The 23487-nt window shown below is 38.9% G+C and overlaps 1 protein-coding gene across 15 annotated transcripts in view; it reads right to left on the bottom strand.

The window, feature by feature from the left end:
• Positions 1-23487, bottom strand: part of Sox6 (SRY-box transcription factor 6) — a 560497-nt gene that overhangs the window by 314425 nt on the left and 222585 nt on the right. For all 15 annotated transcript variants that reach the window (XM_028884562.2, XM_028884567.2, XM_028884566.2 and 12 more), the window contains one exon: positions 8002-8242. In XM_028884562.2, the coding sequence (XP_028740395.1) occupies positions 8002-8238 (237 nt within the window). In that variant the 5' untranslated portion in view covers positions 8239-8242. The remainder of the gene's footprint in view (positions 1-8001; positions 8243-23487) is intronic.

Genomic DNA, 23487 nt, shown 5'->3' with positions numbered 1-23487 from the left:
CTCTCTCTCTGCCTTGTGCTTATGTCGATTCTTACTGTCTCTCTCTCTGCCTTGTGCTTATGGATCAGATGTAAGCTCTCACTGCTGCTCGAGCACCATGTCTTCCTGCCTGCTGCTATGGTTTTTACCATGATGGTCATGGACCCACCCTTTGAAACTCCCATTAAACTCTTCTATAAGTTGCTTTGGTCATGGTGATTTGTCACAGCAGAAGAAAAGCAATTAAGACAAGTAGTGACCAGCTTTCTCAAGAAGCCTAAATCTTGCCAGTTTCTGAATTTTTTTTCCAAGGGGCTCAGAGATTGGTCAGGTACCACACAGTAGACATAGAGCAACTTGACCCTTGGGCATGAGGACTACATGATAGTCAGACCAGGAGAGCCACACTTTCTGAATTATAGTCCCAACAAAAGTATTGAAATTAAATTCATCTGCGTGGTGTCTACTATCTTAAATTACTAAATCTCTTTCTCTCACACATACATACAAAAAACCTTGGCAACAACTCAACGTTCTTAAATCTTTCAAAAAGAAGCAAGAGGGGAAATCTTCTAAAGGTCTGTCACAACATGAAGTGTGGCTGAAGATTAAATCCCCAGTAAGAATTCCTGGACTATGCTATCACACAGAGACAACAGCCCTGTTCCCAGAAATGGTACAAAGTCCACACCAGAAATTTTATGACTCCAAGTGAACTACATAAAGCACTCCAGAGCTGACTAGCAACTTCTCTGAGCTGAAGCAGGAAAGTCAAAGAGGAGCAACAGCTTGCAAACAAGGAAGCATTGTTCCTGGTCACTGTTGATTAAGTGGTCCGACGTGACTACTGTTATTTTCTTTTGATTATAACAAATCTTTTATTGATGTGGACCTTACTTTAAAACTTTTCAAAAAGAATGAAAATTGGCATCTAAATCTTGCTCATTTCTGTATTTTTTGAGGGTTTCATAGATTGATCAGGTACTACATCAGTCCTAGTGTAGGCTGCATGTAATCAGCACCAGACATACTACACTTACTCATCTATAGTCCTAATACAAGCAAGGAAAGCTATCTCATTTGCATTTCTAAAATAACGGATTTAGACATTCTGGGCTGAGGTTATAACACAGTTCTTTCTACTTAATTAAATAGGGTAGTTCAAATTCAGATATAGATAAAAAAAACGTTTTGCCTAAAATAAATATCAATATAATTGTGAATATAAATACACAAGGGCATATGTACATGCATTATACTTTAAATCTTATTGTAACATTTTGCATTTTTTTAAGAAAAACCTTTTGTGGACTGGGGATAATGCTCAGTGGATAAAGCACTTCCCAGCAAGCCAAGTTTTAATCCCTAGGACTCACATAAAATCCAGGCAGCTAAGGTGGCCAGCTTGTAATCACAGAATTCCGGAGTTAGAGACCAAAACTCTGGGGAAAGTTAGCCAGAGTAGGCAAATTAGCAAGCCCTTGGTTCAACAAGAGACCCTATCTCAGTAAATAAAATGAGAAGTAATCAAGGAAGACAACCAGTGCCATCCTCTATCCTCCATAAACACATATGCACATGTGTACTCCCAAACATATAGCTGCATACATTGATCCCACACACATGCATATGCACATGCACTCTACACATAAATTCAGAAAGAGAGACAGAGGCAGACCATTGGTGCTTCACCCACATTTTCATGTTCTACCACAGAAGTCACCATAGTTTGATCAGGAGTATGCCTGTTTCCTTGTCACTTTTTTCACTCAATTTTGACTAAGCTCATGCCTTCATGTTCTCCATGGATAACCTCCCTAATTGGCCACTCTTCTAGCCCCATCCCAATCACACTTACACACAGATCAATGTGATCTATCAGAAAGCTAAATAAAGCATTATTACTGTCTTGCTTAAAATCTCCCAACGGCTTCTTCTTGCACTTGAAATAAAGTCCAAACATTTCATTAGAGGCTTTGCGTCTCTATAATATCTATCATCTGTCTGCCTCCTTGATTTCATTCCAGATCATTCTTTCCTCCCCAGCCACTCTTACTGTGTTCTGTTGTTCAAATACACTAATCAAAAGATATTTGTACTAACTGCTAAAGACGCTACCCACTTTGATTGCAAGACATTAAGAAATCACAAACTGACCAGGAAAGTCTCTCCCTGATGGCTAGCATTTGAAATGACAGAAGGTGATATTCAGGCTACTAGAGCAGGAAAGACATTTCCCAGTACTAGACCCTGCATGCTGCAACATCACTCTGCCAAGAAAGATGTTTCCACTGGTGTAATCATGCTATGACTATTATGATAGTAACCAATTATTTCTGATTAGGTTTGAGTCTTTCTCTATAAGAGGCTGATACTAGCATAAAAGTCCATGACTTAGAAGATCATAGGCACTATTGGGGGATAGACTGAGGCTGTTTCACTAAATGGACAATTGTCAAAACTCTCCTAATATTTATTTTTATGCCTGTATCATTGTGCTGTTCTCAACATTGGTCAGAGGAGCTTCTTATTGCATTTGATAGTAGTTAACACAGAGACTCATAACTTGTCAAAGTGTTGACTTTAGGTACTTAGCAATAGATGAGTCATTTCTATTAACCTCTCCATATCCAGGGTTCAGGGACCATCATGAAAGTGTGGGAATAAAGGCTATCAGAGCTGGAATATGGGGAGGTGTAGCTAGAGTTTTCCTGCCTTGCCCACAGTCAGGACAAATCTTTGTCACCCACCAGTCCTACAGCCGCTCAGACCCAACCAAGTAAACACAGAGGCTTATATTGCTTACAAACTGTATGGCCGTGACAGGCTTCTTGCTAACTGTTCTTATATCTTAAATTAACCCATTTCCATAAATCTATACCTTGCCACGTAGCTCATGGCTTACCAGCATCTTCACATGCGGCTTGTCCTGGCAGCGGCTGGCTGGCAGTGACTCCTTCTGCCTTCCTGTTCTTTCTTTTCTTCTCTCTGTTAGTCCCACCTATACTTCTTGCCTAGCTACTGGCCAATCGGTATTTTATATATTGACCAATCGGAGCAACACATTTGCCATACAGAATATCCCACAGCAGGGAGGAGAGATGTGAAATGCTGCCTTCTGGACATGGCATAGCTGGTGCACACATCAACTCACAGGGTGGCAACTGCATGAGTCCTGAACAAGATCAAACCAGTAAAAACTCCAGCACGGATGAGGAGGGAATGCTTAGGCTCCATCCCTACCAAAGGATGTGCCTACTGGAAAGTTGTCTGTGCCCCAGTGGATGACCTTACATCCTTTTACATGTGTTTAGCACTAATTGGACTCAGGAAACTATTAATATAACGTATTGATATAATAACAAATTTTTAAGAGGATATGAAGTCAGGAAGGAGTTGGATTGGTAGTTCCCAGAGAAAGTTGAAGAGAGGTGGTAGTCAGGAAGTGGATAAATATAAATATATCCTATATATGTATGAAATTTACAAAGAATAAAAACATGTTTTAAATTCAAAAATATAAAAAATAATAAATTTTAAGAAGACTTTTATACTTATTACACACTTGCTAGGTACCCACCCACAAATCTCTGCACAGTTGACTTGTTCCAGATTCCAACTCAAGCTTCTCATCTCCAGTAAGCTCTCCCTTCTGCTCTGCTCTTCTCCCTTACTGGATTTCTCCCACTATATGAATTATCTTACTCTGAGACTGTGTGCTGTGCAAATTCCATTAGAACAGAGGTTTGATATTATCACAAGGCAGTCTTGGTATCTGGAACCGAGCTGTCATTCCATACTTCTGTAGCCAGTGATGATGATGATGATGATGATGATGATAGCTCTTAAAATTATACTTTAAAGAAAAAAAAAAAAACCCTTGCCAGGCGGTGGTGGCGCACGCCTTTAATCCCAGCACTCAGGAGGCAGAGGCAGGCGGATCTCTGTGAGTTCGAGGCCAGCCTGGGCTACCAAGTGAGTTCCAGGAAAGGCGCAAAGCTACACTGAGAAACCCTGTCTCAAAAGAACAAAAAAAAGAAAAAAAGAAAGAAAAACCCAGATTGTATTGAAAGGAGAACTCATGCACCTCTCAATTCATTCATTTGATACAAGTAGTTACATATAAATACCTTCACAACATCCCCCCCCAAAAAAAATCTGTGTATTTGCAGAGAAATTTATTAGCAATACCTAGCCTCATATGTCCTTTCTACACTTGGAACGTTCATGGAAAGTAACTACATATAAGAACAGATACAGGTCACTGCAAACTATCACAGTGATGTTCCTTTACTGACATAAGAAAGAATGATGCCCTGTACATTTTCACATGAAGAAATTATGTGGGTACATTCCTTACTGATGGCACAAGGCCAGTGAGAACAATAATACATGTCACTGGACAGTGCCAATGTTCCTGTGCCAAAAATGTATTGGTACCCTGAAGCCATGAAAATAACAGAGTGGTTGTACACAGAAGCAGAGAGCGATTTTTATGTGTACTAACATTTCAACCATCAAAAAAAAGTCACCAATTTATATAAGATACAAAATTTAAAGATGGATGTTCTGGTTTCTATAATTGTGTAAAATGTGTCTAAATGTTTTATATTGCATTGGTCTGTGAATTCCCTTCCCTAAAATCTTGATATTCCTTCTGTGCTTAGAATACTACACATTGTCCTACTTGTTGGAAACTGTGTGTAGCATCTTATTTTGTTGAATTTCTACTTCAAAATAACCAGAATTCTAACATGTAACTTTTTTTCTAGTCAAGTCATGGAGATTGGCAGAATTTCATGCTTTTTCTGCCTTTGCCTAGAGAAAGCCACCTCTCAGGTCTTCCCATTGAAACCCTTCTGAACTCAGTAGACAAAATGCTGTCAGGGAGATAAGGACCATCGTGGAAACTAAATGACAGAAATGGAAGAGGTCCTAACAATGTTGTGGTCTGTAGACTCATTCTTAGCTTTTACTTCTCCACAGTAGTTTATGGGACTCAGCTGACTAAATGGGAAAACTACAAACAACAAAAGAAGCACTCGAGATCCAGTGAAGAGAAGTACAAACTTCAGGTCTCTTCATCAGTGCTCCTTTGGATTCATAGTTAACGAAATAATTTGAATTTTACTTCAGTCACAGTCTTCCTACTCAAACACACACACACACACACACACACACACACACACACACACACACACACACACACACACTTGCAGGTCTGGTAGGAACCTAAAATCCTTCCGTTGTTTTTTCTTTACAAAAAACAGAACCTGATTGGTGACCTGATCTGCATCCTAGGTCATTGCAGGTCCAAGGTTACAGTTGCCACATTGTTGAATCTATCTGGTGAAGAGGGAACACAAAGAGAGTTTCCACATGCAGCTGCTATTTCCCATTTGTTAAATCCTTTTATTGCACCATATAAGCACACAGCTGGGAAATGCTATAGAGTGGGAGTTAAACAAATATTTTGGCTTCCCAGCATTCAGAGAACAAAAGCTCTAGCAAAAGTTTGGAAACATTTCTATGAGAATGGTCCCTCTCACACTAATCTATAACATGTTTGCAACCTTAAGCTATTTTATACTACCATGAATCGTATGTAACATAAGTTATTACATACACATTAGCATCTATTTTTTGACAAATTCTGCATAACGAAAGTTTCAGACTAACTCAGAAAAGGAACTTGCCAAAAATAAAGTTTTTCTGGGAAAAACAAGAAAGTGCCCTCTGAAGAAACAGAACTTGAACTGTATTGTCCCTGCCTCTACCCATACATTTTCCATTCCAGTTACTTTAGTTGGTCAGGCCTGCACATGGCATCAAAGGAAGACTATCGTGAACCAATCCCTCTCTGCATGCCTTCTTTGTCTACACTAATCCACGCCACTGCAATCTTCCATCTACATTTCTGACACAGAAATCCCCGTGGCTCCTTCCTTTCACTCTTGCCGCATGCCCATCCATTCACCGAACCACAGCTGGACTTATCTGTGAGAAACGTTCTTCCGCCCTTCAAAGGCTGTTCGTTCCCACTGCACTCAGATGAAATCTCACCTCCACAATGCCATCTCCGAGGCCTCTATGATATGGCCTCTATCTGTTCTTCCAACCACATCTGATGTATCTTCATTCATTATCCTCTGACCACAAAGACCATCTTTCATTTCCTTAAATTCATTAATTTATGGTTTTATCACCTCAGATACTCCACACACACTGCTCTCTCAATGGATTTCCTCTGCCCTACCCTGACTACTTCTTGTCACCCTTAACTTGGAGATGGCATCCTAACCATCTATTCAAAGTTAGACTCACTTCATTGTGCTTTCAGACAACATTCTGATCTTCACAGCACATGTCACAACTTTAACTATATATGTTATTTGCATTTCTATCCCCTGTCCAACAATACAAACTCCAGGATGGCATAGATCACATCTGCTTCACCATAATAGAAATGTATTAGTAGAATGCCTGGTATCCAGGAGGTGCCCAATAAATATTTGTTTAAATAAAGACCAAGCAGAGTCTTGTTATCCTGCTGATAAGTAAGGAGCAGAGCCTGGCTACCCATCTTAGCCATGCCACCTTGGAGACAAGGAATGAACGAGTTGAATTCAATCAGAAAATGCACTTCTTCCTTCCCTCACTATATACTTGCCTTCACTCCTATCTGGAGAGATAAATCTCCAGCCAGAAAACTATACATCGTTGATTCCCCACATATAGAAGAACAAAATGACACCATGGGGAAGAAAATCTGGAGATCACCATGTTAAGTGAAATAAATCGAATGCACAAAAACAAATATCCTCCCATATACGCAATTTAAGTCAAGTATGGTGGGAGAGGGGAACATTGACCTGAAAGGACTATTAGGAATGTAGAATAGAAAAGGAAAGAAAGAGGGTGCTTGAGAAATGGTAGTAGAGCAGGAAACCATAATAAAAATACTTTATGCATGTATGGAAATGTCATAATGAAATTTGTTAATCTGTATAATTAAGATGTATGAAAAATAAATAAAAGTCTTTGGATCCTGGAGTAAAGCTAAAATTATTCAAGACATGCTTCATTCATCTTTTGATTCCCCACCCCCTTCCCACCTATTTCAACAAAATCATTTGAAAACTTTCTCCCTATTCAAGTTATTCATCTCCACATGTGCTTTTGTTAGTAAAGGCATTTTGAATGATATTTTTGTTTTTGTTAAGGAAGAAAACTCTCATTGTCTACTTAAGATTTTTTCCATTAACTTAATTTTTGGTTATGTACAAGTTAAGAAATACAAGCCAAAGTTGAAACTTCTAATTTCATAAGACATATTAAGGTTCTGGTTTCTTCCATATGATAAAAATAAATAAAGATTTTTGTTTGGACTAGATAATTAAGTCACTCCTAAGGTTTATGTTTTGATGGTTAGAAGATAGAATTTACCATTGGAAAGCTGCCTACTCTCCTGTATCACCTGACATGTCATTTCTGCTTGTAGTGAAAACCATGCAGTCTGATTGGAGCCTTGTATGTTCCTTTGAAATTAACATATAGGAAAGTCTTTATTATAAATCAAAACTTGTCATTAAAAATGGTAGATACTGACATTTTGTTATTTGAAGATGTAGTCACACTATGATCTCATTCACATGGACATATTTGCTTAATTTCTCAACATTAATACACAACTGCATTTCATTTTACTACCTATTTATGACATTACTAAATTCATCACATTAAATTGGAATAGAAAAAAATAAAATAACTGACTTCCTCTTGTTTAAGAAGCAAATCAATATTCTTTTGTCAAGTGGATCTGATGATGGACATAGCCTAGATCACAAACTGCTTTCCAAGTTTTCCCAGTTACTAAAATAATGCAAATGTATGTCCCATGTTTGCTTTATGACCTGGCCAGGAATAACACTGAAGCCGCGTATTTTAGCTTTCCTTAAAGCATCTACTGGTAATGAGGATAGAGACACAGTTGGTAGCCATCACCAGGCTTTCAGTGCTCACCATTCTTTGCTGAGATGACAGAACGCTGTCCCAGTCAGCATCTTGTTGAATGGTATTGACAAGCGTTGGTAGCTCCTCGGAGTGAGGTTTGTTGTGCATTATGGGGTGCAGAGGCAGATGGGAGGCCGCATGTTGATCACTGCCCTCTTCCTTTTCCCTTGAGGTCAAATCCTGGGTCATTGTTTCCTCTCCATCGGCTGTACAGGCAAATGGAGAGGTGGCTTGCTTGGAAGACATTCTTCTGCAGAAGAAGGAAAACACCATGGATTAAAGGGGACTCTCAACAACAAAATTAGATGCCATCCATTGTATTTGACTAATTTGAGCATAAAATAAAATAAAAATCCTTGAAATTGAGAGATTTTAACAGTCTAAACTGCAGACAAAGAACTGATGGCCTATCTGTTCATTCCCCTCTTGTTTTCACTCTCTAAACATCTTCCCACTAACTGCTGCCTACTTTCTCTTACATAATTCCCAAATATGATCTTTATAAGTTTTCGTGATGTACAATATTTGTATTTGTACATCCTTCCTCCTAGCCTTCCCAACCAGATTATGAGTTTGGGGAGAGTAATTAGGTTGGTGGTTGGCAATGAAAGGAACGGGTGAATGAACTGACTGATGAGCCAGTTTGAAGAATGACTTCAGAGCAAAAATATCTAACTTTCTCCCATAGCACTGAAGGAAAGGAATAAACATATGTAAAAAATAGAAACTGAGTAAGCAATTTGTCCTTAATATGCTAAATAAATTGGTTATGACTTCCTCGCTTACACCTTGATTGTGAATGTCAGACCTCACACCAAGGGCCAATGTGAAGCTTTTCTGAAGACCTCCAAGATGCTAAAATGCTTTAAGTATTGCTTTTTAATTTTTTAAGTGATAAGTTGACTGAGTAGCTTCTAGAGTTAGATAAATCTTATAACAACTTTGTGGCATTTGAGTTGAGTTTCTGAAGTAATTATGCCTCTATTTCATGACAGAAAGTATGTACATGATTTATAGCATTTACTATGAAAAAATTAAATGCTTATTGTGCATACCAAAAGTTCTAAAACAATATCATTTGTTGAAGTCTCTACAAACAATCAAGAGACTGTGTGATGAGGTCTTCATTTTGTGTTTCATACGAGATCAGAAATCACAATGTTATACAAAATTACAAAACTTTGAAAACATCACTTTAGAAAGATGAATTTCTTAGGAAAGTGGTTAGTGACAAAACCAATAAAAGTTTACGAATTAAGAGAATAAACCATTTTTTTTTTTTACTAAAACTTCAGGTTGATTTTCATTTATTGTATTTCCTTTGAAACTGCTATGTAATGAATGGAATACAATCGCCACCTTAATTGCTCTTTAACATTAATTGATTTCATACCATTTTTTAAATGCACAAATCAGTTAACATAGGGAACCACATGAGCATTTTTCAAATTAGCAAATCATTAACTTGCCTGTACTGTTTCTACAGACAAATAAATACTGATTAAAGGGTCTAGAAATCTGAGATTAACAGTTAAATTTACAAATCTGTCACATGCTTTCATGAATATTGCAGTGAAGGAAATATCAAGTGCAAGGAAAAATAATTAAGTTAATTCCAATTTAAACAGTAGTTTTTATGTAGCAGCCCATGTTTCACATAGGATTTAACAGCTAATGCTAAATTTCTCACAATTAATGAGGGGGCTCAGAGTTAGTATCCTACAGTGAAAAACATTAATAGAAGATCAGCTAATCTAATTATGCACAGTTCTAAATAAAAGTATTACAGGCTTTTGAAGTGCTTTGAAACATATTAAAATGCTGATACCTATTTATAATAATCATTGTACAAATACTAAAACTTTCATCTATTTAGATGAGAATGGAGGATAAAATAGGGGAAGTGTACAGAAGAACAGTTCTATTTCCCTAGAAAGAGAGAAACTGAATGTTCTAAAGAGTACTATTTCAAAGACTCAGACACATTCATGAGTGACTTATTTTGATACTAACAAATGTACAACTACATGCACACATGGAAAATCATAACCAAAGGATGAGTCTCCGTATTCAAAGTCACTACAGAACCTACTACTAGCCCCACAAATACTATAGCAAAACCAGGCAATTCTAATTGTCCTGCAAGTTATCAAGGGGTGGTAACAGACAGCAAGAGTGTTTACATTGTTCAGATAATGGGCAGTTAGCTCTAATGTAATCACACACATTAGAAATGAATGAATGAGTAGACTGTCACCTTTTAGAAACAGTTAAATACAAGTGAAAGTCATAATCCAAAACTCAAAGTGACTTTGGTCCTCCCAACAAACAGCCTCTTATTACAAAGTTGTCTGGTGCCTTCTAACAGCAGTATCTGTGATTATTGCTTTAGTAAAAATTAATCATGATACAAAACCCAAAAATGCAAACCATCTCTTAAAGAATCATTTTGACGACAGACTATACTGGTTAACAATAGTGTATGATCCTCATTAAACAACCCTGCAGCTGTAAAAATAGACTCAATCGGTCCAAAGCTATGAGTTTTTAAAGGCTGGCTGGTGAGAGTGTTTTTCTTAAGGAAGGCTGGGTCCTCAGTCTTAATCAGCCAATAAATTATTTCCTGCAATTACATTAAATAGAAAATTATCTTCAAATGGGGAGTGTTAATTGAAAATCAAAATTCAGAGGGAAGTTTAGAAATTACACGCTGAATACAATTAGTGGGGAAGGCTTCACCTCTCCTTCATCGGCAGTCTTCTGGTGAGCCCTCCAGTGACCCATCAGAGCCGATTGACAGTGGCACACAAGCTGTCTTTTATTTTACACCCACAAACACAAATGTGTATCAAGGTTGCAAATACCAGATAGGCTGCAATATATTAAAGCCAACTGTTCATCCTCAGCTCACACCACAACTGAGACAGAGAAGTAGGTGAGGTGGGAGAACCAGGGAAGAAGGCATGCCTGGCTCCCCAGTCCATCCCTTCATCAAGAGGTCAACATGCTGTGTCCCAAGAGCACTTTTCAGGTCATACTTTACTTACTCCTCTATGCTTATTGTATTAGCATTGTTAACTATGCTGTCCACAGAGGAAAAGAAGACTCTTGTTCTCTCACCAAGGTATTTCCTTTTGATAAAAATGTTGGGCTGTTTCAGTTTGTTCTCAACAGTAGCTTTGATACTGTATTGTATTATTCTAGGCCAGTGGTTCTCAGCCTTCCTAATGCTGCAACCCTTTAACACAGTTCCTCACGTTGGTAACTCCCAACCATAAAATTATGTTGTATCTATTTCATAACTGTAATTCTGTTACTGTTATGAATCATAATGTAAATATCTAATATGCAGGATATCTGATTGATATGTGAGCCTCATAGGTGTTACAACCCACAGGCTGAGAACCACTGTTCTAAGTGGTGGTTTTGTTTGTTTTATAGGAAAACGCACACAACGTATTTTTAATACATATTTTTTAATATTATATTCATTGTGTGCATGTGCACATGCATAGGCTGCATGTGTGGAGGCCAGACAGCAACTTGCAAGAATGGGTTCTCTCCTTCCACTATATAGGTCCTAGGGATTGAACTCAGTTTGTCACTGCCTTTAGCTGCAAGCACCTTTATCTGCTGAGCCATCTTCCTATCATATAATTTAGAAAATAAATCATAGATTTACTGCTACTGGATCTGGTTCCCTAATTTTTACACGTAAATTGTTATACAATCTTTCAATTTAACTGATTACATCCTCATTCATTTCCTCTCTTTAGTATTACCCCTTTTCTGTTGTTTTTAATATTTGGGTGTGGAGGATAAAGGAGGAGGTGTAAACATGCACTTGCCAAGTAGTGCACGTAGGGCTCAGAGGACAACTTTCAGGAGCGGGTTCTGGGAATTAAACTCACACCAGCCGTGCACCTCAAGCACTCGTAAGTAACCTCACCTTGGCACTCTAGAATTTCCCCTTTCACACATTTTCCTCGAGCAACTGAATTATACTCCAGAAAGCACAGACACTAGAGACTTTGGTGATACCCTTACTCCCACCACCATACCCAGTCAACTGCTTTATGAATCCATGAATCAATGCACCTAGTTAATTAAGATTCTTCAGCTTTGTGTGGAATTCTTGCACTTATTTTGAATGCACTCATGGTTGATACTATCCATCACAAAAATAGTCCCACCACCCCCCTCTGTATGTTGGCTAGTAGTACCTTACCTAGCTATGCCCCACACAACTAATGAGCAAAGAAAAATTAAAATCCTTGTGAAAATGGTCAATTTCTATGTGACTTTACTTTGTTTTATTTTTGCTCTATTATAACTTAAAATCATTCAAATGAATTGTTTTTTTAATTTGTATTAAAAAAAAAATCTTCCTAGTTAGAGCCCCTGAAAACAGGGGTTTATAATGGAAGTGCTGACACAACCCTACTAAAGCAGCGCAAATGTTGCCGCTATAATACACAAAATCAAGTTCTATTATTCTCAACTCTCCTCGCTCATGGGATTTTTCTTTGCTGTGCTCCCAGCCAAACTGCTGAAGCATGAAAAATTTAAATGCAATCAAATGTGCCCAATTCTACTTTACTAGAACAAGTGTCTACAGTGGTACAATCTTAAAAGGAAATGCAACAGATTTGTTTGGTGTTTTTTTTAACTGTTTATTTATAATACAGTGCATTGGAGATCAAATAAAAGAGGAAATTACACTCACATGGTACCAGTGTATTGACTACACAGAGCACATTATAATCAGAGAGGAAAACTACATTGTCAACTTATCACACTGGTTAAACAAGATGGTTTTCTGGGGCATAGCTATTATCAAGGAAAACCTCCAAAAAGATTTTTATTATATGTCTTTGGGACATGTAAAACTCAGTTCCCGTCATGTGTTCCCTACACTAGAACTGTCTCTGCCCAACAGATCAAGTGAATTTCCCTGAATGCTAGATCATTGGGAATAACTTCCAGCTTAAGATTTGGGGGAATGAGGTGGATGGAGATAATGCCCCCATAATTAATAATATTCTCCAGAATGCCAACAGGAACAGCTCCATCTCTACAAAAGTGACCTCCACCTCAAGCCCTGGAGTAAGGTATGAATGTTTAAGTCACTACAAAGTAACTCACATGGTAAGGGTACTTCCTGCTCTTAAACAAGAAAAGTGAAGTAGTCTGAGCTACATGGAAGAATGAGGATGGTGAGCATTCATACATACATTAAGTCGTCTGCTTCAGAAGTTTGTTATGCATAACCATTCCAATATTATGGCATAGAATTATTTTCTAATATTTCATTACTTTTTTATTATTATCAAATAACACTCACTTTAGGGGTATGTTACACTTATTCAGAAGAATTCTGTGCATATACATACATGTGTGTGACAACAATAAAAAAGAGGCCATTTGAAAGAGCGCAAGGAGGGGTATATGGGAGGGTTCAGAGTGAGGAAAGGGAAGAGGAAATGATGTAATTATATTATAATCTCAAGAATAAAAGAAGCAATAAAACTAAAAATAAAAAAGACATGCTGTTCTAACATAAAGCAGCACTTTAATAGTTCATTTACTTATAAGATACATTTTAAAGTTCAGTCCAACACTTACATTTTTTTTCTGAAGATCAGTTCTGGACAACCCATGTGGACTCATCCCAGTTAGATAATTCATTACTACTAGAACACAACACTTGATCTGATACTGAGAAATAAACTGGTTTTCCAAAAATATAACATAGTGCCTCTCACTCTAAGGATCATGAGTAACAGTTATGTTCAGCTGCCAAAATGCACAATACCCAGGAACCTCACAAAGGATTCCAGTCCACCCAGCCCAGAGCAAAGAATGACTTCCAAACCTCTTCCTGTGCCTCTAATTCCCACGTTCAAGGACTTAAGAGGGTTACAAAGAAAAGCCTAACTCTAAAGTAAAGAATGTGCTGGGGGGCTGGAGAGATGGCCCATTTGGTGAAGAACACCTGTTGCTTTTGCAGAGGACTTGGGTTCGATTCCCACCACCCACATGGTAGCTAACAACTCTCTGTAACTCTAGTTCCAGGGGATCCAATGTCCCCTTCTGACATCTGAGATCACCAGGCACCTGTGTGGTACTCAGATGTACATGTAGGCAGAACACCCATTCACATAAAATAAATAGATCTTTAAATGTTTAATTAAAAAATAATAATAAATGAAGACACTCCTGTAGGACCTTCCCCTGGCGAGGTCACAGCTGCTGCTGGGTCTCAGTGTTCTTTGAAGCCACAATCCCATGTCCTCTCTAATCCACCTCCAAATGCCTGTGGGCTTTTACAAGTTTTTTCTTCCTTGTCCAAGTTTAATAAGCAACTGAGAGAATGCAAGAGTAGTGCTCTCAGGGCTACTGGAAAACTTACAGTCCTGTCTTCCTTCTAGCATTTCAGCCCCTCTTTCAGAGTTTCTTTAGAGCCACCAAGAGCTGATACCTGTTAGGAAACTCACTGATCTGAACAAGCTGTCAAGTTGACAGAGATGAGGCAAATGAAATACACTTGACATGTGAATAAGAAGGGGCTTAAATTAATGGGACTTGAATTTCCCAAGGCCTCTAATTTTCCATACCAATGCACCAAAATTGTCACCAAAGGCCCTCTGAGGTTCTTACAGAACAGGAACTACCTGGAACAGATTCCTCTCAAGTCATCAAAGTTTGTCTCTGGAGTCTATATTTAGCTGACAATGTTGCTGTCACTTTATATAGCTTAAGACTGTTCTTTGGACTAGAGCTCATATGTCTTGGAATGCTTTGACTCATGAATTGTTTCTCCTGATAGTGTTACATCACGTAACCACCTCTGTCTGTCTAATTGGTCAGTGTCTGCTAGAAGGCACAGGCAACCTGCCCAGCGGCTGGCCTCTGATTGACTGCCTATGGAAAACCTACAGTTATCACATTTTCCCCTTCATATACAGTTCCTTACTAAAATCAAAACAACTTGATATCATGGAGCCACTACACTTTTTGCTTGATAGAAATAAAACTGAATTTTCTCACAGTTTATCTACCAGTAGCTGTTGGGAATTTTGCTTTGGAAAGCCACTACCAGAGAGTATAAATAAAATCAGTGGCTTGACAGTCAGATCAAAACCAAACAATGGCTACTATAAATACACACTCTAACTCAGAGGGTTTTAATCAAGCTCAGCCACTGTACAGCTCAACTGAAAGACCTCTTCGTGGCTTGCGTGAAAGAAGGCTGTCTAAAATAACAGCATAATGAATTAATTTCCACATGCTCACTTAGAATATCCTCTTCACATAGGATGAGAACCCTAATTTTTCAAGGGGAGTCCCCACTAAGCTGAAATTGATCCACTAATAGAGATGTCCAATTTTGGGACATCTCATCTGCTTATTAAGAAAAGTCACAGACCAGAGCCACATCTCAGACAGAAAGTATAGGAAGCTATCCCTGGGTCCCCCACTCTTCCTCCATTGTCACTCATTGACTAATATTTTCAGAAAAGAAGAGAGAGAAAGAAAGATGAAAACTTGATATCTCAAGCATGGCAATGCTGGACAAAAATTATGTAAAGAGGCTGATTTTCTAGGTTCTCTTCAGTTACATAAAGCTATGGGGCAATTCTCTCTGGTAAGGAAACATCAGACACATTTCAGATTCCTATCTAAGAAGGATGGGAAAGAGAAGGTGGGGAGAAGGAAGGGAGAGGGGAAAGAAAGGAAGAAGGAAGTGGCAGAAGAAAGGAGGGGAACAGAAGCCTGGCCTTGCAGTTCATTTTCAGTCTGTCTACTTAATGAAAACCTCATTGCACAGTCCTGAAAACCGTCTCTGAAGCATTTCTGATTCAGCAGAGGTTACACAAGCATCAAAGCAGTTAAATATAGGTGCCAAACCACATTGCCAGGAGCTCTCAGTACTGTGAGTTAGTGTTACCTGACAGCTTGGTGAATATAAAATTACTTGTTTCTCCAATTGAAGACAATCAAATTGTCACCTTCCATTGTAATAATGCACAAGTAGTGATCAGCAAAGTGCAAACATAATTACCACAAAGAAAACAAAAAATCAAATCTAACCCTCTCTACAGAGTAAACACATCTATCGGGCTCCCCAAGAAGGAGTGTGTTTTCATCCTGAGTGTGCGATATGAGCTCCATGTTATGTAACAGTATGCTTTATTAGTCTGACATCAAATAAAAATGGAAAACAACAAGAAAGGCCAATCTATGGAAAATGAAAACAAATATGAACAGGATCCCTGCACCCTTGCTGACAGGATAAAAGGCCTACGGGTGACATCACAGCGGCTTACACCCATTACACTCAGCAGCATGTCCATCACAAAAGATTCTCACCTCTAGAAATTTCCTTCTAGCCTAGAATCCTTCCTGAGAGTGGAAAAGCAAGCAGAATTCAACCTCACTAGATTTTACTTAACTTTTCCTTAAAAGAGAAAGAAACTGTATGTTTTATCTTGGTCTTCTAAATTGGCCTAAATTTTTGAATTTGGAAATTTATCTTCAAACTTGATTATTTCTATCCAAATTTAGAAAAATGACCATGAATAAGATACATTTCTACAATTATTTTTGAGACTTTCAGCATCTCAAATACTTGCCCAAATCTGGTGACCAAATTGATTCACTCTCCTGAGGACCCCAATAAATCCAAACTGGTTTGGTTTGAAAGCTCTAAAAAAAAAACTTGACCTGGTTGTCCCACATGCTGAAGATACTATGGTCCAGGTAAAAACTATTATTAGTTTTTATTATTATTAACTATCATTAGTAATCTGACACATCAAAAGGAAACCTACTTCGTAAAGCTCTTTCATATCTAACTCAAAATGTAAAATACTCAGAGTCAGCTCAGTCCCTCCAATATGGAAAAACAAAGACCCTTCCCTTTCCCCAAACACTCCCACTTTAGAGGACTTTCCCTTTCTTCCATCAATACTGTCTTTCCTTTACTAGGAAGGTGTGTAAGGTTGCTGAAGTCTGGTACTCCACTTCTGCCTCTCACCTCTGCTCTACAAAGTACCAGTTCTAATCATTCACCCCCCGGGAGCAAGTCTAGCAGAGGAACAGAGAGACCCGCACCAGGTGAAGGAACAAACTGGGCACCACCAACAGCTCAGGACTGCCTGAGCCAGAATCTGAGAATTCAAATCAGAAGGTGACAATCTGGTATCTCACTCCCTGTCTGGACATTTCCTTGAGACCAGTCTGAACTGGACATTCAGTCTCCTTGTCTTCCACTTTCTCCATTTTCCTGTGTCATAAGGGAAGGGCAAAAGATGCTCTCACACACAGACTGCTCACACAGTGCACAGTCAGAATCTTTAAGTGGGGAGAACCATGAGAGAAGTCAGGTCTCTGGAGCAAGTTTTGACTATATGTGATCATTCCCTGTCATCCAGTGAAACGTTTGAATGAGGAAAAAAATAAAAAGACTTTTAGGAAAACATTTTTCTCAATCTTAAAATTTTCAAGTAATATAACAATTTTTTTCTTCTAGAAGATCCTACACATGACCTTACACAGTAAAACCTCCTAGCTGAGGAGATGTGATCAGGAGTTTTGAACTTCAGAGAAGGCTATTTTAAGAAATTCCTTGAAGTAATGCACCCACATGGTATTCCTTACAATAGAGAGATAATAAAGAATACCCACAAGAAAAGGCACACCTTGTCAGAGAAATATTTCCAGGGTTCCAGCAGACATTGTCACAAGCTTCCATTAAGTGGAAGAAAAGAGTAATCATTCAAAGGTTTTTATCCCGTGTGGCCCACAGACAGGCTCACACCTGTCCCGTTCATTACTGGATCTTAGTGCTTGGCAGCATGCACCACACCTTACAGCTACTCAATGGTACTAGAAAGAAAGGCAGAAGGGAGGGCAGAGAGGGGTGATGAGCAAACAGATCATTCTCTTTCACTTAAGTGAACAGTTACTGACACACGACTCCAGGGCTGAGGCTGCCCCCCTCACCTCTATTCTGCCCCTGTACTCTCGGTCAAGCATCTCCCTGTTTTATTTCTAAACGCCATGACTATTTTTCTAGTTCCAATATTGAGAGCTCTCTTTCTTCCAGAAAGGCCCCAAACAACCACAAGTTATTAATAGCAAGATAAACTCCACAATGCCATAGCAAGGAAACTTAAAACCTACTTCATCAGAATTTCCCACAGCACCTTCCCTTGTTCACTTGGGTCCAGAAGAGCATAATTCTCAGAAGGGTCAAGGCTCCTTACTGCCAGCCTACCTCAGCTGCATCAAACTCCCCTGGTGATGTCTCTCAGGCCCTCCTTGCTCACCATACTTATAATTACCTCAGGAGAGGGTTTGCTGTGCATCAGGCTCAAACTCCAGTAGCCTAAACTAGCTTATCTCTTTCATTGCCTTCCTCTTTCAAGTGAACTGCGGCCATTCCAACTGCCTCCATTTTCCTAATCAAAACACATCAGTAGCTCTCCCCTGGAGACACAATGAAATCGAAACTCCTGGCCCAGGCATTCAGGCCCTGCACCCAGATCCACCCAACTTTTCTAAACCCGCCTTCCCCAGGCTACACCTTCACTTTCTGCTCTGTGTGCACTGGTACTCTTAAGCTTTGCTCACTTTGGCTGCCTCTGTTCTACCTGCCCCTGTCATTTCCCTCACCTCTTGGGAAGTCATTCTTGAAACATTTATTCAATATCTGATGCACACACCCTACACAACCTTTTTTTAATGAAAAATGATAAATATAAACAATTGTGTAAATTATTCCAACAGGCTATAGAGTTTCCAAGAAAGAGAACAATATTCATGTTTCTCTGCATCCCGTGGTGTCAACCTAGTACAATATTTAGTGCAAGGACAACATCAGTAAGTATTACCCAATTGTTTAAATGCTATTAAATGAGTAAGGAGAAACAGGTAGGGTATTAAACTAAGCAGAAACACAGCTGTGACAGAGGTTCAAAATGAAGCTTCTATACCTCCATACATGATTGTCTTCTCTTTCCACATGCTCTGACCCATTAAATACATTTCAAATTTTAAACATATCTGCAATTAAAAGGTCAAACCAATCATTAATTTATGTTTCCAGGAACGTTAAAAAGATGAACAAATAGGGTAATAAATGGATAGGTGATGGTTAGACAGATGGACATTGGAGAAATCACTGAAAAATGCATGGTTTCCACTAGAAGCTTAGAAAAGCCCTGCCCTGTGCTCTGTGCTACTACATACAATGTAAGCTCATGTTCTCAGGCAACTGTAGGAGTTAAGTGATGTCACTGCCATGTTTAATGATGAGGAAATAAAGAAAAAATGCTTATTAAAAAAATAAAACCTAAGGCCAAGTGAGATGACACATTCCTATAATCCTAGCACTCAGGAGGCAGAGACAGGAGGATAGCTTCAGCTACAAGGCTTTCTCTGTCTACATAGTAACTCTGAGGCCAGCCAGGACCACACAGCAAAAACCCTGTCTCCTAAAGACAAAGAGAAAATAAAACAGCACTCACACATGGCCATACCAAGCAAACAGAGGGCAGAGTGGGAACGCTGATGATCTAACTCCTAGGTTAAAGATTTGTGAAAAAGTTATTAACCATTTCTAATTATCACATGAATCCTTCATTACTAATATATTCCCTTCATATAATATTTTATTATGAATGTTCTCTCTCTCTCTCTCTCTGTGTGTGTGTGTGTGTGTGTGTGTGTGTGTGTGTGTGTGTGTTCTAAATTGCTCACTTAATTAAGCTTTAGTGAAAAGATCCCTTCTCTTTTGTTTTCTTTTAGGCCTGAGGTATAGCTCCATGGCAGAGTGCTTTCCTAGCACTGGATTTGATCCCTAGTACTTCAAAAATAAAAGATAATTCCTAATCCTGGAGTTGGAGGTATCAGATTACTAGATAACACCTGGGAGTAGGGAGGGGTAAAGACAGGCAAAGAGAGATGAGAAAGGAGAAGGAGAAAGAAGAGATGGGAGAGAGCAGGGAAAGAAGAGGAGCAGTGTGGGAGTTGAATGAGAATGGCCCCCACAGGCTCCTATATTTGGATGTTTGGGCAGTTAGTGGTATTGTTTGGGAAGAATTAGGGTCTTGTTGGAGATATGTCACCAGGGGTGGGCTGAAGTCATTCCCAGTTAACTTTCTCTCTGTGCCTCATGTTGTTGTCTCACATGTAAGCCCTTAGCTGCTGCTCTGGCATCAATGCCTACTGCCTGTTGCCATGCTCCCTACCATGATGGTCATGAACTCTAACTCTCTGGAACTGTGATCTCCCAAATTAAAAGCTTTCTTTTATAAGTTGCCTTAGTCATAGTGTTTTTGTCATGGCAATAAAAAAGTAAGACAAGCAGGAAGAAGAGGAGGAGAAAAAGAAGGAAGAAGAGGAGGTTGTTGAACAGGCCACCTGACTCTCATTCCAGACACTTTGACAGCAAAATCAATTGAGTAAGTAACTACAGCTTCTAGTACAGGAGACTGAGAGGTGCGCTGTAGTTTCTAAGAACTGTTTCTTAACGTAAAACATGCTTTTCTAGCTTACATTTTTGGTCAGCATTGATTACCCACATACAACTATATCCTTAAATGGTCAATAGTGAAATCCGAAGATATCACTGTTCATTCATTTCAAGGCCTAGAGGATGGGACCACAGAAGCTACCCTGGCACAGGTCAGATCTGGAACCACTTCAAGAGGTATGACTCCTACTGCTACACCAGCTATAAAAGAAGGTGTTGGAGCCAGGTGGTGGTAGTGCATGCCTTTTATCCCAGCACTCAGGAGGCAGAAGCAGGTGGATCTCTGTGAGTTCAAGGCCAGCCTGGTCTACAAAGCAAGATCCAGGACAGGCACAAAGCTACACAGAGAAACTCTGTCTCGAAAAACCAAAAAAAAAAAAAAAAAAAAAAAGGTGTTGGGAGAGCCCTGATGAAAGGGAAATGGAAGCTCTAGCAATATTCATTTAGATACAACTGTCTCTTCTGATCCCAGTAAGGGCACAGGACTCAAATAGTCTCTTAAAACCTGACTGCATAGGATATTAAATATACCCTAACTTCTAGGGAAAGAGGCAGAAAAGCTTCATACACAAGGGCATGAATTGTTCTAAACTATCAATGTCTGTAAAAGCTGAAGAAAGGTTTTCATCAGCAATACAGACTTCTGCATTTTTTTAATATACACAAAACACTCTGTTTCCACAGATAGCTAAAGTACCACTACCTTGTGTTTTTCTCTCCACACCTCTGTACCTCTTTACCTTCCTTATAGCTATTTGCTTTAAATTTCTCACTTGCAGTTGCTGGTAACGTATTATCATAAACAGCTCCAAGGAGAACATGAGAATCCAATTGTCTCCATGAATCACTGCACAGAATTATTTAGCTTATCATTATGAAAGTCAAATGTGGCTGCCCACAGCCTTGCATATTAAGAGACTCTTTACTGAGTATCTAACTGCATCTATCAAGCTAAGAACCCCTGGCTTTCTCCAGCTCTGGTGTTTGCTGTAGGAAAGAACTGGATGGTATTCATAGTCATGGGCCCAGATCATCAAAGTATGCCTTTCAACTTCCCAAAACTGACTGAGACAGTTCTCTGGATAACTTTTAGTACTGCCATGCCTAGTCTATTATCTACTTAGATTTCTTTAAAAATAAATATTTATTTGTATCTATGGTGCCTAAAACTGGGAAAACTCTACTTGTCTTAACAGAATCTATTGCCAGATAGACTGTGGTATGGCAGGAAGGTTTTGAAAGGGGATTTAAATCTTGGATCTCTAACTTCATAGACCTGTGGACTTGAGAAATCACTCAACTCTCTGAGCCTCCATATCGCCATCCGTACAACTGAGTCAACTCATGTACCTTTATGCTGACGTGAAGATTAAACTAATGACTGTGAAAGTACCTAGCATTTAGTAGAAATAGAAAGAATGCTAAATTACTTCAAATAAAACTTAAAGGAAAAGTATTTTGGTCCAAACAAAACCAATAAAAATCCTTAAAGAAAGAAATTCTGAATTTTTAGAAATCACATTTAAAGTTCCATTCAATGAAAGTTTCCTAGTCTCAGTCTGCCTGTGACCCAATGATAAGTGGACCAGTGACAAAGGACATTTTATACATAGAGACTCATACATACCATCCCTACAAAGAGCTACAAAAAAAGACACTCTTTACACTGGAAAGACCAGATCCTACTACCCACACTACTGAGAGCCATTTCCCAAGGCTAGAGGAGAGGACAGGCTGAGACTCTGGTTATCCATTTGTGCCTCCCTCTGTTCATCTCTTTCCTTGATTTTCAATAGCAAAAAAAAAAAGAAAAACAACAGTTCAGGAATTTGGATACAGTAAGCCATTTGTTTTGAATTGATTTTTAAACAAGAGCAACCTTATTGTAAACCATACTTATATCAGTACTTACATTAACTTGACAGTGCAACGTCTAAGCCACCCATGTTCCCTGAAATGCATGAATGCTTTTCAGAGTACACACTCAATTTTCTTTCGGAGAAACCAATGTCCTGAGCACCAGTGATCCCTGGGCCCCACATGAGAGGCTCCAAAATGTTTCTCGTTTGACACCAGTTTCTCTGTTTCTAAATCAAGTCGAGGATCCAGTTCCTATCAATGTGCTAAAGAACCACAATGCAGCTTCAGGGGCTGATTGAAGACACATGACATTTATCCTTCACCGCCATTTACTTTAAAGAAGTAAAGTGGCCTGTTTGGCGTTTTAGTGACTTCATTATTGCAAAATAGATGTTCTTCGCTGAGGCTCAGTCAAAAACACTATTCACTGCAGCTTGGGGTGCCTATTTGCATTACTTGAAGCTGAATGTCCCAACAGGATAAACTCGCCTGAGGACGGAGCTCATAAACAGTGAGGTTTCTAGGGCAGCTGGATGAGAAAAGAAACAAATAAATATTTTGAACTTTGCCAAGCACTACAGGGAACAAACTCAGGGTGTGTGCTGCCCAGAAAAATATGTAGAAGAAACAAATGACAGAATAAAGAGGGTTGAAGTGAGGAATTAATGAAGCACTCTTGTAACGCATTTCTCAGAAGTCAATTCAATTCACTAGTTTCATAGAAAAATACCTTTATCGAATATAGGGATGATGTTCAACACTGTAAATCCTGGTAGGATAGCAGTTTTTCTCAGCTAGAATTATGTGTGAGCATTGACCACTTTAAGTTCTTTAGTTAAAACACATCAGTAATTACCCAGTGGCCTGCTTCTCAGTTGTGCCTATTTGAAATGTTTGTTATGATGAAATATTTTCATTAGAGAAGGTATCTTTACCACAGGACATAAGGTACATAATGTACATAAGTACATAAGGTCAGATGCAGCATGCCTTAGAAAACAGCAAGGAATGGGAGACAGGCTAAGCTTGCGAAAGAGTTCATGTATGAAGTCTGAGAGTCTTCCTACATAGTAATATACCAGGACCTTACACTA

The sequence above is a fragment of the Peromyscus leucopus genome, chromosome 1 (assembly GCF_004664715.2).
Source record: "Peromyscus leucopus breed LL Stock chromosome 1, UCI_PerLeu_2.1, whole genome shotgun sequence".
Classification (NCBI taxonomy): Eukaryota; Metazoa; Chordata; class Mammalia; order Rodentia; family Cricetidae; genus Peromyscus; species Peromyscus leucopus.
This window is presented reverse-complemented; position numbering and strand designations above follow the sequence as displayed.